At 38.6% G+C, this 16,349-nt stretch overlaps 1 protein-coding gene across 8 annotated transcripts in view; it reads left to right on the top strand.

The window, feature by feature from the left end:
• CLYBL (citramalyl-CoA lyase) overlaps positions 1–16,349 on the top strand; it is a 234,511-nt gene that overhangs the window by 186,815 nt on the left and 31,347 nt on the right. For 4 of the 8 annotated variants that reach the window (XM_081081353.1, XM_081081352.1, XM_081081350.1 and 1 more), the window contains exons 3-7: positions 1,392–1,580; positions 5,664–5,765; positions 7,484–7,577; positions 8,886–9,053; positions 13,489–13,613. In XM_081081353.1, the coding sequence (XP_080937479.1) occupies positions 1,392–1,580; positions 5,664–5,765; positions 7,484–7,577; positions 8,886–9,053; positions 13,489–13,613 (678 nt within the window). The remainder of the gene's footprint in view (positions 1–1,391; positions 1,581–5,663; positions 5,766–7,483; positions 7,578–8,885; positions 9,054–13,488; positions 13,614–16,349) is intronic. The other 4 variants (XM_081081357.1, XM_081081356.1, XM_081081354.1 and 1 more) reach the window with 1 other exon arrangement.

The following is a 16,349-nucleotide window of genomic DNA, read 5'->3' as shown; positions in this document are numbered from 1 at the left end:
TGCCTAAGCTTGGTCTAATTATTGGCAATCGGAGCTCTGTAAATCAGGCCTCCACGGAGCCGTCTTAAACTGTCCTACGTCCTCTGTTTCCATCTGACCTGACAACTCTAAGCTACCGTTTCCTCACACTGTTTAACTCGGACCACATTTGGACGCCTTCCCTGCTTCCATGGGGTCGTAGGCTCACTTCCGTCTGGCTTAAATCTACTGTCCTGGCTTGTCTTGTTGTTTAGACTTAGATTCAACATCAGCTCAAATCATTCTTTTTTGTCACCGTTTCGGTTTGCTATTTTCCTAGATAATTATTGCTGTGCAAACGGCTGCATATTGTTAAAACTTTTCTTTTTAAACCACATTCATCCGCCGTGAGAAGCTTTAAAGTTTTATTAGTATCATAAAATCTCTTCCCACATGAAACTACTTTTGATACGTGTTCATTCTGACAATGAGAATTAGTTGAGGGCTGTTGGCAAGTTGAAGGAATTTGTTTTTGAAACTGAAATAGCCAGGAAGTAATGACCTCAAAGTACTTTTCTTTCAACTCCAACCCCCACCCCCTCAATCACTCCTTTCCCGGCCCCCTCACCTTCATCACCCCCAACTCAAAGCCAATCAATAACATGTTTGGATTCATACAGTTTTGCTGAGGACAATTCAGATACTGAAGCAGGCTTTCAACCTTTCAGTTTTCCTTAACTGGAGCAAAGACTGTCAAATCAAAGGAAAAACATGTATATTTCCTTCCACTTCATGAAGGGGTTTCTTGGTGATATTACTGCCTTCCTTCTGAATAAGTTGGAGCTTTTTTGTAGCGTGGAGTGTCAGTTTCCTATGCGTGCCTTCCTAATTAAGTGTCAAGATTCAACTCCATTGCAAAAAAAATTTTTTTTTAAAAAGTGAGTAAAAAGCATGAAGCATATGGAAAAAGAAAAACAAATGTTTATTTTTTTCCCCTAATGTGACTACGCTGACAGATGAGATTGCCATTATCCATATTATCTAGCTTCTCATATTTATTAAATGAGAAATAGCAGATAGAAGACGTAGAACCATGCCTTGTACCAAGTAAATGCTACCTATCAATTAATTTACTTTTGCAATTGAGAAGTAATGTTAATGAGCAAAATGATACTACTGTTTAGAAGTATGCTAGTATACATTACAGTGACCATCACCTCTGTTCCACGTCACCTTGAATGAAGTCTGGAAATCAGTCTATCAGATCGGATGACTTATTTCAAATACCATTTACTAGTATTTGGTAGACAGGAAAGTTGTAGATATAGTAATGGTGCTCGGGCTTGAATCCACATAACAGTTTCACAGACAGTTGTATTGTTTCCTCTCAATGATAAATATACTCAGGAGATTCATTTTCTCAACACTTACAGAATGAAGCTCGATTAAGAATAGTAAAAACTCTTGAAGACTTTGATCTGGGCCCAACCGAAAAGTGTGTGAGAATCAACTCAGTGTCCAGTGGTCTGGCCGAAGAAGACCTGGAGACCCTCCTGCAGTCCCAGGTCCTTCCTTCCAGCCTGATGCTACCCAAGGTGGAAGGGCCTGAGGAAATCCAGTGGGTGAGTAGCTAATGCTCTGCTTTAATTAAAGACTCAAGACTGGCGAAGAAGGAGTAGCAGAAAGGAAGCATTTGGGTGCTGCCAGTTTTGAAAATACATACACTGAGCAGAAAGGGGATTCAGAAAAAGGAGTGAGCCCAAGAGACCATATTCTTCACCCACAGAGAACCTGGCTTTGCCCAACGTGTTCTAACGGGAGAGCTCTACTCTTGAAATGATGCCTCTACTCCCTCATCAGATTTGTGGACTGGACAGCACAGGGTCCTCAGTAGCCCTCACAGAGCAGTCCTTGAAAACTAGCTTCCCTGAGATTGGATAGCTTCTTACACCCTGCCAGGCCCCAACCCTCCACCTGGGAGAGCAGTGCTGTAAGTGGGCCTTACCCAGCCAGCTTCTTTGGAAGACAGCATAGACCAGGAGAGGGCCACAATGGGTTCTTAAACTGGACCGGAGGGCCGGAACAAAAGCATGGATGGAGTGTTTGTGTGAGCTAATATAAATTCAAAGTAAACATCATTACATAAAAGGGTACGGTCATTTTTTTTTTTTTAGTTTTATTCATTTCAAACCGGCCCGTGGGCTGTAGTTTGCCCACGGCTGGCATAGACCCAGAAAGCACATTAGCCACAAATGAAAAAATGAACCTGGAAGAGGAGAGGTAAAGGTCACTCCTTAGGGCAAACAGAGGAATAAACAGGAAGCTTTTAACCAGTGGTTTTAATTAGCACAGATATTATTTCCTGAACAGTTCTCTAGTTCCTCCTTTTTAAATTGCTGACAGGTGTGTTTGTGTTTCATGACAGACTTTTCGGCCAATAAAAACCTGGCATGTCAAATTACTTAAGAAAACTTTGAAATGGGCCTAATTATACTATGATTGTTTTCATTGTTAAAATGGGGCAGGGGGGAGGGGGAAGGCGAGATTTTACTTAAGGGGTGCTATGATTCTGCAGATCTCTGCTGAATAAAATAACATTCCATTGTGCCACTCCAGGGCAGAGGGCCTGTGACACGTAAATGCTGGAAGCGTGGTAAGGGCGTGTGGACGGTGGTGATTTTGATGCCACATCTGGGGTTACTCGAAGGCTGTGGCTGCAACTGTAGCAATACACTGAGTGGTTGTAACACCTGAGGAAACTGCTCACCTTTTTAACGCACATAGATACGTTGGGCCTGTGCTTTCCAGTGCCGTGGCTGCCTGCCACATGTGGTACCCAGCGCTTGAAATGTGGCAAGTCCAAATTGAGATGTCCTGGAAGTGTAAAATACACATGGGATTTTGAAGATTTTGTAGTCCCCCGACCTCTCACACGTTGAAATGATAATATTTAGGCTGCATTGGTTTTTAATAATGTTAATTGCTTCATTTTACTCTTTTAATGCAGCTACTAGAGAACTTAGACTTGCACAGGTAGCTGCCATTATTCTTCAGCTGGACAGCTCCGTGTTGGTACCTTCTGAGCCCGGTGTTCAAGGACTCATATTTACTCTCTACACTGGAGCGCTCCTCTCCGAGGTCAACTCTCAGAGGCCGGGAGATACTGGTTATACTAGGTTAATATCTTCAAGGGCTTCTAGCCTTGAATGTGTCTTAAATTGATTGAAATGGAATCCGAAGCCACTGTTCCCTTTTGGTTTCCTAGTTAATGTCTATTTATCACCGTTATTACCCTCATTGGAGAGGAGAAGACCCACCCCAGCCTTCAGCTCCAGCTTCTGTTCCCTGTTTTAAATCCCTGGATGTGAGGAACATACCGAAATCTAAATGGGATTTCTAGTTAACAGAAGTCTTTTGGGCTGTTTATTTTTTCCTCTCCGTTTGTATTTATGTGAAGCATAAAATCCAGAGCCTGATGCACAACTGAAAGATGGGCTTCCTTGTTTTCTTTTGTGTGAGAATCTCTTGCTGGCCTTTTGTCGCTAGTGTGGGTTCTTGTTTGACTGGCACGGCTTATTGGACTATAACAAGCGTGACTCTGCCTCCTTTGTCGTGGGACAATTCTCCCACAAATCCCGAACAGTGTGCATTCTTCCAACACACTATTGGGTGTGCACTGGAATTGAAAGAATTGCTGAGCCCTGCTACTTCATCTCCTCCCCAATCTCTTTGTGATTTTCCCCCCTTCTTTTCCTCCCCCCACCTCCCCCCAGTCCCTCCACCTCGCTGAAATGAACACTTTACCAGGCCGGAAACATTTAATCGTCTCCTTTTGAAAAAATTAATTGAAACTTCTCCACTAGTTACCTTTTGTGTGCGTACTTAATGCAATTTTTTAAGAAAGAAGGGGAGGAGGGGAAGGAGGATGGGCTGGAATATTTAATTTTTAAATGCCCCTATTGGCTTAAAAAACAAAAGGGGTTGGAGATTTTTCTCACTGAGAACAGGGAATATATTGTAGAGTGTTTACCTAGTTTTAAACTTGATGATTTTTGTAATTATAACTATTATCACAAACCATGGAGCAAGTAACATTGCACGATTTTTTTTTTAATGAGAAAAAAGAATCCCTCCATTGGATATGTAACACCAAAACCACCAATATGTCACTACCTACTTTCTAGCTTAAATGTGACATAAATTATGTTTTATTTTCATTTACATGGAGTACTATACATTTTGTCCCATTAAATTGTAGCCCTCTCTTCTTTCTTGCTATTTTGGTTGAGTTATTCCTTCCCTTGCAAAGTTACTAAGGAGGTGATGATGATGGTGACGGAGGAAGGGAGGGGGCAGTGGGAGCAACTGGGAATAATTCTTCATTACTGAAAGCTGTGATTTATTTTAGCCTAATTGTAAAGTTACTGCAAATTGCTCAAAAGCTTTTTAAAGATCCCAGTGATTAGATTTTTTAGGGGAGGGGGTGCACAGGCAAGGAGGGGGCAGCTAAAAGGGGAAATAACACCTCTAATCCTGCTTCTGGTAAATAGGCTGCCAGCTTTTAAAATGAGTTTCCTTTCTATTAGTCAGAATATTATGCTAAGCCTTAAGCATTAGTTTTTTTATGTTGCCATAGCAGCCCTATTCCTGCAGGGTGGTGACCTGCGATGATTACAGTACAAAGCTTATAGGGTCTTGAAACCCCCTTTGAAGATGAAAAGTCTTTGATGGTTTATATTTATGCAAATCTCTTAGATATGATTTACCCAACTGAGACTGAATGGAGAGATGATTAAAATTCCCTTTTCCTTTGATATCCATTAATGGATGAATATTCCTTAAATTTAAAATGGATATATATGTTTTCATCTTTATTTACAAAAATATCTTTGTCATACCTGTGTGTTTTTTTTAATCTTCCCACATCTGATTAGATCTAGATAGACATAATAGATTTACAATTTAGAGTGTGGTGAGGTTTTTTTTTTTCCTTTTGAAAGGGGGGGGGGTGGTGTCTGTGCAAGAGCTTTTGTATGTTTCCAGATGATAGATTTTGGAATTTGGGCTACCCCACTGGCAGCACAGAGCTAGCTGTGAACTGGTCTCATGGAAAAAATTGGCGAGCTTTGGTCTTCAAAGAATTAAACTTCCTTTTTAAGGTCTTCCTAGGTAAGCTAAAAAATTATGAAGAAAACCCTCTTGAACAAAGGGTAATGGTACGATAATGAATAATACGGATTCCACGTAGAAGGTTGAGCAGTTACACTGATGTCAGTGCTGGGTATGAAACAAAAACAGAAGGGCAGGTAGGGCAAGGCGGCATTGTTTTAGGGGCCCACCACTTGCATTTAAAAAGTGAGGGTGAGAGGTCTTAAATAAATATGTTTTTAAGGGAAGCATTTAAACTCGAGTATCTCTCCTTCCAGTTCTAAGTCCTAGGCCTCAAATTGCTCCTTTAGGAAAAAAAAAAAAAAAAAAAAAGTATAATGCTTGGGGTTTTACTATTTAGTTTGGTGGGAACTTTGTTACCTTTTTTCCTTTGGTCTTTCCTCTTTTTTCTTTTCTTTTTTTAAATTCTTTTGTGTGGACCAAAGAGGCTGGGATATTACTTCCTCAGGTCAAAGACTTAAATACTACTTCTGTGTCTACATTCCAGTGGTTGTACGTTTTCCCTCACTAATCACCTATGACAATTTCGATTTTAGTTTTCAGACAAATTTTCATTCTACTTAAAAGGCCGAAAACTTGAACAACCTATGAATTTAATCCCTTTTGTGGAAACTGCAATGGGTTTGCTCAATTTTAAGGTAAGAAAACCCTAATGTGGCTTAGAAGTTAGTATTTTATTACCTAAAGACAACTCTTCTTTTCAATATTAACTTAAAATATTTTTCTGAAAAAATTTATAAGCAAAGTAAATCTTGATCACAATTTATTATTTGTAATTATCCAAAACCAGGTTGTGAGCATCTTAGAAAAGAAATTGGCTAAGTAGCAAGGAAAAACTTCCCAGTCCTAAATATTTAAATTGTAGATTCCTAGCAATAATTTTAATTTAATAATCTCTATGTAAGATATGTGCTTTGAATTATTACATTTATAGATTAAGTGTGCATGAAAATTTATTTTGTCACCCTTATGAATTAACTTTCAATTATTCTTTTGTAGCAATTGTCTTTTATTGGGAAACTTTCTGGTCTCTGTAGCAACATCATCCATAAAGTCCAGTTGATAACATTACTATTTGCTAGTTAGTATATGCCAGTAATTTGTGGTATATTATTTCAGTTTACCACATTAGAACATAAACTATTTCTTAATATATATCAGGAAGATTATTTTACCCAAGTGTTTTCCAGCATTTCTTGTTTACAGCAAACTGTTTGCCTTGACAAATTAATAGCTAGCTAGTAAAAAAAAAAAATTCCTTTATCAGTTGTCATTTAAATTGTTTTCCAAAATATGCCTCACATTACACCTGACCTGTGAACATCAGTGTAGCACCCTATCCCGGAGGGCAGGAGAGAAGAAACTCCTAAAAACAAAACAAAATAAAACGATAGTTGAGCTATACTGGAGAGGTAATACGTGAGCAGACGCTCTGAGAGGAAACTCTGAGACCCACTGGACCATGCAGGAGGGGCAGAGAGCAAATGTTTGGGGAGCTGCTTCAAGCGTGTTTACACCACTAGCCACAGATTCTTCCAAGCCCACCCTAGAATTCTAGAAATATAATCAAAGCATATCTCTTAGAGGCAGCTAGATTCACATAACGATTTAATTTTTAGCACTGTTTTGCCATTTTATTCCATAACGTACTGAGAAGCACTTATCACCCCTGAAATTAATCAGGAGGGTCCTCACGGGTTTCTCATGTCATCCCCACCCACGTATATTAGCATGAACCTTTGTAGGTTCACAGTTATGTCTGCGACGAATGTCATTTATCTTTATTTCACATAGAAATATCAAAGTTGCTTATTAATACGTCTTGGGTGACTTGTTGCATTTTTATTTTCCCCTCTGGCATTGTAGATTTTTGTCTTGTGTGTCTTTAATCCCAAAACCACTTACTAAGAAATCTTGATCCTAATGCAAATAATTCAATTAGTTTGATTTAAAAATTCTTTCCTTCTTTCCTGTGGCTTTATGTGTATGGTTTGAGTCTCTTAAAGCAAAAACAAATTTTGGAAAAATATAAATTACTTATAGTACAATCAAACTGAGTTAACTCAAAGTCTTTCTAGAAATTGGATGAACTACAATTCAAACATTCTAACTATATTAATATATGTTAATGGCTATATTAATACAATCCATTAAAGCAAGCCAATGTATACAGCATACTTATCTTGAACAATGTTAAATGCCTTTGGAAAGGGGTGATTGGGGCTGCATTTTTAGGACTGCTTTCAGACAAACTGCCTTGTATTCAGAGCTGGATCTTTCTGGTGCTGAATCTATACCATGCGGCTTCTCTCTCTTCGTGTGTTTCTGTGAGATGTTCTGCTCTGCTCTTTTACAGGCAGTGTGCAAAGAAGCAGTAAAGGCCGGGCCTCCAGTGGGCCTTTTCCTAGATGCTGTCGTTTTCGGAGGAGAAGACTTTCGAGCCAGCATAGGTGTCAAAGACTCATTTTTCTCTCTCTCTCCTCTCTCTCTCTCTCTCTCTCTCATCCTTTCTGTGTATACGTGTATACTTTTCTTCTTGGGCCCCTTCACGAACGGACATTTACATGACAATATATTTGCCAACCATGACAATGGTTTTCAGCTGAATGGACAACACTTCCTGATAATTTAGGACATCTCACCGGTGTCCTGCTTTCAGAACACAACACCATTACCTCTGTTCATTTATAAAATAACTAATAAAAAGGCCGTTGCAGCCTCAGACGTGTTCGGGGAGAGACAGCATCTACTTTGTTCATAATAAGTATTATGTGAACATCCTCTCTGTTGCTTAAATATTTTGTTTTCACGTCAGTGTAAAGGGGATTGAGGCCCCTAACACAAATTTAAAGCAGCTTCACATATATTCTACTGAATAATTTTCTATATTAAATGTAGTATGTAAATATTATTTAAAATAGATTTTAAATACCTCCTCAAATCTGTCTCAGAACCCTTATAATTAAATATTCATTGAGATCGTATGCATGCCTGTTCTCACTGCTCTTCCCCATCGCTTGGGCACATGCCCCTGGTCTGAGACGGTGCATCTGGAAAAGAAGCCAGGGTCACAGGTGTTTCAGAGCCACAGTCCCAGTGACCTGAGACGGGAGCTTTCCCTGAGCAAATGTAAACACACTCCCTCCCACCCCCAGGGTGAAAATAAAAGGAACTTATATTAATACCAATCTTTCCAGGGGACTTAGTATCACCAATAGTTTAGTGGAGACTTTCTGCCTCTCTCAAAATGAGTGCCCTTCCATTTCTCTAAGTTCTCCATCCAAACCCCGAAGTATCTGGCTCAGAACCTCAGTGATAACAGAGCAATGCAACCCCAGCATGTGAAATTCTGGGCTCAGTGAGCGAACTTAACCATTTCCTTACACAGCCACTTGGCTACCTTCTGCGGTGCTACCTTTGGACCGACAATTTCCAAGTGATGGCAAAAGGGAAAAATACATATCAGAAGTCATTCATCACCCACCTGCCAAGTCATTCATGAGTCTGGCTCCTGAGAGGGGGGAGGGGCCTTTTCTTAGTGCACACGGTCATTATCCTGGAAGATGCCTTGCACGAGGGACATGAGGTCTAACTCTGCCTCCACAGATCCCTCTTCGTTTATATTGAATCATCACCTCGCTGGGAGCAATTCCAGGGAGGACTTAGCCATCCTTACATACTGAGTTTCTGCAAGAGATGTATGGTTTCAGTTTCCAAAGTTAACCTCTCTCCTTTTTCTGCCAACATCCCACTTTCAGGTGCAACAAGTAGTAAAGAAACCCAAGATATTCTCTACGCCCGACAAAAGATTATTGTTGTGGCGAAGGCCTTTGGTCTACAGGCCATAGACCTGGTGTACATCGACTTTCGAGACGAAGAGGGGCTTCTCAGGCAAGCGAGAGAAGGAGCTGCGATGGGATTTACGGGTATGGTCCTCGACGGTATCGTGAACAGCAGTGTCTAGATTTGCGAACATTCCAGAAATCAGTGTTCCTTAAGGTAGCCAGGTAGTGCACATACCTACCTGTTCTACTATCTGAAACATGAAAAAGCCATCCAGGGCAAGAACCCGCCCAACAAATGGTCAGGGTTTTTTTTGGGCTCTGCCAGTCAACAAGCAAATCACTTATTTCATTTTCTCTTTAGATTAGTGACTATTTTTTTTTTCTGTCCTCTTAAGTATTTTGTTGCACTTTTTGCTGACACGAGGGGAGGGATGAGACTGTCGTAGAAGTATTTTGGGGTGAACTGCCTTACGAGTTTGTGTTGATGGGTTAAAGAAAAATTTCCTCCAGTAGTCCAAATATTAATGAATTTCTAGAAAAAAAAATTTGGTGATATCTTTTTTATTTTTTTCACTCATAACTCGGTTTTTATTCATCTGCCACTCCAAGCTCCTTCTTTCTCTTCCACCTCCCGATATGTGTCTATGCACCTGGCAACACCTACGGGCATTGGCTGGCACTGCGATCAGCGGGTCCCTCACAATCCGGTCCTGGAGCGCAGGCGGATATCTGTTGATTGGTGTGCCTGATCACTCAGGCCCCGGGAGCCCAGGGAGCAACCGAAAATTGTGTTTTTGCAACAGAAATCTATTTTTTGAGAAACCACAATAGAATTCTATACCCAAACACATGTCTGCAATTGCATACACACATGTGCAACCATGGATTAAAAAAACACTCTAAAATCTTTTATTCTTATTTGTCCTTCTGCTGCACGTTCTAGAAATATCATGCTCAGAATTGTATCCAGATAATAAGGAAAAAAGACAAGCATCCATGCTATCCCTTTAGTAAATATTTTTGAAATGTGGCCAGTTAGGGGTTACTTAAAGAAATATGTCTTAAGGTGACTTTAAATGCACAAGATATCTAAATGGATGATGACTTAACCCAAAGTAAAATCGAAGGCTTAAGAAACCATCTTAAGTGGTTTATTAGAATTAAATCAAGCTTTGATATTTGATTTTGTGTTTTTAACATAAAGAGTTAAAATGGGACCCCCGCAAATTTGTAAATAAATAAATAAATAAATGCAGTCTCTTACAGGGAAATATTTTCAATCATCTGAGCTATTAACAGATCCCCCCTACATTTAATAGTGACTGAGAAAGAAAGAGGGCCTCTGCCCTGGTCCTGGGGCTGTCCTTGTCCCTCTGGCCTGTACACCAGCCTTTTCCTAACGACTGGTTAGGACGTGGCCCAAATGGAAAAGTTGGAGAAAAACTCCATGAAATCTATCTAATAGACCCCGATGTTGTTGGTCTAAAATGTGCGGCATTGGCTGCCAAGCAACCAGATGTTGCTCTGAAATGGGCACTAATGCAATAAGAAACAGAAAACGCTGAATTTGACGCGGGCCTCTGTCACCATCACTCAGTATAACCTGGGTGTCCTCAGTCTCCTCTGGGGTAAATGTTTGCTCCGGAACTTACAAAGGAGTTTGAGGGTTTCTCCAAGATACAGGACCACATTAAATTGGTCCCTAATTCAATCGCAGAAGACAAGTTATTTCAAATCAGATTTAAATTTCTAGACTGTGCCCAACTCAGCATGAGGAGCTTATGGGCTTGGCACTATTGTTTCTCAACAACAGGGAGTATTAAATCACACAAAAAATGGGAGGGGGGGATGGGGAGACACAGAGGGTACAGTGCCCATTATATATTCAAGCGAACAAGTCAGTAAAGTAGGGAGCTACACTTTATGGCCATTTTGCAATTTTTAGAAAGAAGGTCTTTGTTGTCCCAATTATATTTCTACATGCCAATAAAAGGTAATTAGTCTGATAAGATAGGAGATTATTTGTAGTATTTTAAAACAATAAATGATTTAATAAGTATTTTAGGCCACTCATGATCTGTTTGTCCTAATTATTTATCATTTAATTCCATACCTTGGGCTTTGCACAAGAAGGGAGGAGAGGAAGGAAGGAAGGAAGGACGGACACACGTCCTGTCTGAAGCAGGTGGTTGAAAATTTAAAATTCAGTGAAAGTATTGTGTTATCCATAACACTGAAAGAAACACGCAGTCTGTGTTATCCGGATTTTCTATACTTTAAAAAATTACATATATTTTTAATGAGTTGTAGTTTTTTAAAGTGGACCATGCATGAAACAGTGGGTTGTAGTTTCTTTTCTGTGGTCATTGTTTCACAGAGCCACAGCCCATGTAGGCAGATTTTAAGTCAATGCATTGGCTGTATAAAATAGCTGTTAACTTTAGGTATTATTTCTATGAAAATAACCCAAAAATAAACCTTAGAATAAAGCTCTAAGAGCTGACTCCAGTACTACATGCTGAGAAGAAAGATTATAAATATGAAACTCTATAGGTTTTCCTCTTTTTTGCAGTCTTTTATAGAAGACAAAAATGACAGCATCATACAGTTACCTAAAAGACTTGACAGGTATTGATTTAAAGCATGATATATCAAGTGGTACTGTAAAAAGGATTTCATGGTCATAAATTTTAATGTCTTCCAATTTTGCACCCTCTCAGTAACTTGTCAATAACAACTCTTCTGTATAAAATATTTGCTTTGCTCCCACATGGCATTAAAGTCCGATATTCAGTTGTTGGGGTATACAAAATTCAACAAAAGATAACTTCACAAATGAATGCTCATAAATTTCTAAAACCTAACACGTATCTTAAAGTTAGCCTCATTACCAACATATGGGTACTTGCAAGCCATCAATAGTTTTACTGTATTTTAAATAGTTTGTGTTTTGCTCCTCAAATTATCATGTCTATACTATGAAGTTCCCATGAAATTTGGCTTTTTACACATCAGTGTAAATTATGTACATAAATTATAAAATTCAGGACCAACAATTAGTACAAAATGACTACCAGAACTGACATCCTTTATTAATAATATTGTAACAACTATTAGATTATTTAAATATAATTTCAGTACCTACTATTGAAAAAAGCTCTCATTTGTCATCATTGATGTTATTTGTTCCCAGAAATTATTCCTCAAATAATTTAAAGCAGCTTTATTTATATAATGTTTTATTAATATGCTGACAGATTAAAAATGAAATAGCAATGTGAGGATGTTTTAATTATGCCACTGTAAGGAAAGATATTACTATATTTATTCATGGAGACTCTTTTTCATAAATACAAAAAATATTTTTTTACAAAATATTTTTCTATTGGATAGAATAATGGCAATAACTGGAATTGATCTTTTTTAAAACATCAGTGATATAATTTCTAATGATTAAATGTTAAAACACTATTTCAAAAGCAAAGCAAATTGATATACCAACAGATATACTTAGCAGAGTAAGTTATCATTAAGTGTACATTCATTTTAAAGAACCAAATATTTCCATAATTTTATTACGTAATAAAATATAACCTCAACATTATTATAACATTAAATTATGTTTCATTTTATTAATGACCTGATTAGATTTCATTCTTCCCTGATTGTTAAACTGTTTCTTTTTAATGACTGCATGATTTCCTAGAATCCTGTGACTCTTATCTTTGTATAATGTTTTTATTTAAGATCTTTAAACTTCAAAAAGAAGATATTACTACAAAGATAAGATTTCATCTGGGTGTCTAAGTATATAGAAGGGAAATATAAAATCTTCATTCTATAAGAAAAAAAGGAAAAATCTGGTTATGTTTTTAGGTCGAGAAACTTTCTGTAATTTTTATTTAAACATTTTTAAATGGAGTAATTTAGGGACCACACTGTTTAAATCTGCCTTCTAGTTTACTGTACTGAATAAAATGTTCTCATTGAAATCTGAATTTCTACTAGTGGTTAGAAAAGACATATTATATCTAAGAGGATAAAATAAATTATTATTATGAGACACTATTTGGTATTAATATAGTTGTAATACCTGCTTCTGTAAGCTTTATGAGAACCAACAGACAACTTCTAAAAAAAATTGTGGAAGGCAGGGTAATGGTGCCAAATAAGCCAAAGACAACTTATAAAAATTAGAAAGAGTTAACATAAAATTTCTCTTCTTTACTTCAAAATAATCACTCTCATTTGCAGACATTATCCTTTAAAGTTCCAGCCAAAGCAGTTATTCAACGAGCTGCTTAGTCAGTCCACCTGTAGCTAAAACTGAGAGATTATCTGCACCAAGGTGGCATTTCTATAGGATCGGAAACACAATTACTCCCATTGTTGTGTTTGTTCTTATGTGGTGTTCTGGAGAAGCCTGCCCAATTGCTGTTATTTTCTTTTTAAATGTGCTAAAATAATGAGTTATTTTACATGCAGTCTGTGAGGCACTCAGGAGCCTCTCGTGGTTCAGACGTTCGGTTTGAACATCTACTTGTTTTGTGTTGCCGGTGTTGTTAATCCCATGTAGGTAAGCAGGTGATACACCCTAACCAAATTGCAGCCGTCCAGGAGCAGTTTTCTCCCTCCCCTGAAAAAATCCAGTGGGCTGAAGAACTGATCGCCGCCTTTGAAGAGCATCAACAATTAGGAAAGGTAAATGTTTTATTAACGACGTGGATGAAACCGGGGTTTAAAGTACTGTGGGGAGGAATGAAAAAAAATCATTGTTTGGATGATTTTGGTGGAGAGGGTTTGAATCGGGGCGGGGGGGGGGGGGGGGGACAATATTCATCAGTGAGAAATTCGCCTAAGGTAAATTTGCCCTGCCATGTTCCTAAATATTTCACCAACTGGCTCTCACATCTCTCTCTCTCTCTTTTTTTTTTCTTTTCATAAACTATGTTGGCAGCCTTTGAGAAAAGAGAGGAAGTCTGTTTAGTTTTTCTCTATAGACTCTGATACAGCTGTCATATGAAAATAATTTTAGATCAAAGTGAGAGCAAGTTGTAATGAAATAAACAGTTTGATCAAATGGTTCTTGTGGAGAGAAATAAATGTCAAGTTACTTTAATAATGGGGCAGAAAAGTACAAAAATCTCCTCCGGTTTAGTCATACAAGAGTGGGAGGTTGTGTATGTGCTTGTACCAGTTCCTGGACCTGAGATTTGGATAGAATGGAAAGCAAATTAACACTGGAGCACGGTTGTTCCTAATTTAGTGCATCATTGAGCCTCACGGTTCCTGCGCTGTGGGTTTCTGCTATGTAAATATTGCAGTGGTGATGCGCAATCTGTCTCCACTTTGTGCCAGTAACACTTAAATTAGGTGTCGCCTGAAGGAAGATTTTATGCTAGTTGCAGCATTGTCAGTTAATTATCTTAAAGGTTATTTGCAATAATACCGTGTGCCTCCCTTTAAGAGGGTGGGGGGGAAAGTTGCATTTGCAAAACTGTCCTAGAGGTAATATCTAAATTCGCCCTTGTTACTTACATAAAGAGTGAGGTTTTGATACCTCCAAGGCAGAAGTACTTAGGAGAGGATGTAGAAACATTATTAGGTTCTAAAGGTTAAATAGTCCCTGTTACAAAAAAAAAAAAAAACACAACAGAAAGCACAAACTAACTGATGACATCAGAGTGAGCACTCGCACTTTCCACTGGCAATAAGAACACCTGAAAAATCCCAGGACTTGGGAAAGTAAGTAACAATATTAAATGGGTCACTCCCTCCCTCTCCCTACGGACACCTGCCTTCAATTCCAACCAGGCACGCATGCTCACCCTCACCCACAAGATCATCTTTGTACAAATTTGCACAAAAGACAGAATCTGTGATATCGGAAATATCCCACCTGGTCATATACCACTTTCAGGATAAATAGCATCCTCTCATTTTAAATCAGTAGTGACCATTGGAAAAACATGGCAATTCATAGAAAAATATTATTGACATTGTGTTTTATGTTCACTTCTCTATCTTGGCCCCAAAATCCATATCCTGAAACACAGATATTTATCTAGAGAGAAGAGCCATGTACTTTTTCATTCATACATGCAAATAACTCCATCCGCTCTCCTCCGCTTTCCCATGCTTGCCTGCACACACACTCCCTAAATATTCTACACCTCTGTGTGCAGCTTATGTCAGCTGAGGACATGCATGTGATGAATACCTCCAACTGAAATAGTCAACTGAGGCAGGATATGGGCCCTCAAAACAGCAGACCAGGCAGAGTTCCAGTCTGGGTTTCATGTTGGATAACATCAAAGGATGCCACTTGGCATTGTAAGCAGCTAGGGGATGGGAGAAGTTACCCTAAATTTCAGGTAGCCAGCAAACAACATTCCAACTAGAAACACACTCTGTTACTGGCATTTAAGTTCTTGGATGAAGAAAAACACAACACTTTTCCATTGTTATCTTGAAAGTGTTGTTCCCAGGGAAAATCGTCCCCAGGTGTCCTTGCCTTTTGATGATGGCAACTTAAATGTTACATTCTGAACTTTAAAAAAAAAAAAAAATAAGCAATGCCCTCTTGTTGGGGCAAAAGCTTTCACAATAGTGTGGCAGCTTTTGCTAACACAGAACTGTAGAGAGTGGAGCAGAAGGGAGACTATTAGGTCATTTCTTCCGTGCCCCATTCGTGTAGGTTTGTTTCCGACAGCAAATTCTCGTGGTGCTTTGTCCAGCAAGGTTGAAGTGATTCAAGTAATGGGGCTTCCAGTGGGGACACACGGTTGTTTTATCCAGTTCTCATGTTTCTTTCACTTTGCCTACAAATTGGCTGGTCACAAAAATAGGGTCTGCAGGTAGGTGACTCCGGGTCTTGAGAGGTCTTGGGGTTTAAATCATGTGGGTTCTGTTTGTAGAGATTTAGTATAAATAGGTTGCTCAGTTGTAGGAAGGATTGCTTCCAACAAACATCTAATCTGTTGTATTTCAAATGTGAATCACTGATGAAAACATACACCCTCGGTTACTTTGTCCAAAGCACAGGTGACTCTGTCAATGAGGGGAAGCTGATGGTTGGGTCCCAGTGAGACACTTAAAAATTTCTGGTAGACCTTTTTACACCCCCCGCCCCGCCCCCTCGGATGAAAAACTTTATTCAAGAAGTGTTTGTAAGTAGAAATGACCCAAGAAGGCAAAATTACATGTCTTTGCTTTTCTCTACTTCCTGCTCCCATCTTAAATTATATTTTTCCCTAAGAACAAAGGTATAGCTGAAGTTTACAGTTAATGCTGGGTAATTGTGTCTTCTATAGTAATAATAATAATTATTATTACATAGCTATCATTATTATTCAAAAATAAAAGTTCTTCCTTTTTTTCCTTTCCTCTCCCAATAACAAAATTCATGGGAATACTTAGATCATGAGTAGATAAATT

Source organism: Myotis nattereri (genome assembly GCF_964212035.1).
Source record: "Myotis nattereri genome assembly, chromosome: 2".
In the NCBI taxonomy this organism is placed as follows: Eukaryota; Metazoa; Chordata; class Mammalia; order Chiroptera; family Vespertilionidae; genus Myotis; species Myotis nattereri.
This window is presented reverse-complemented; position numbering and strand designations above follow the sequence as displayed.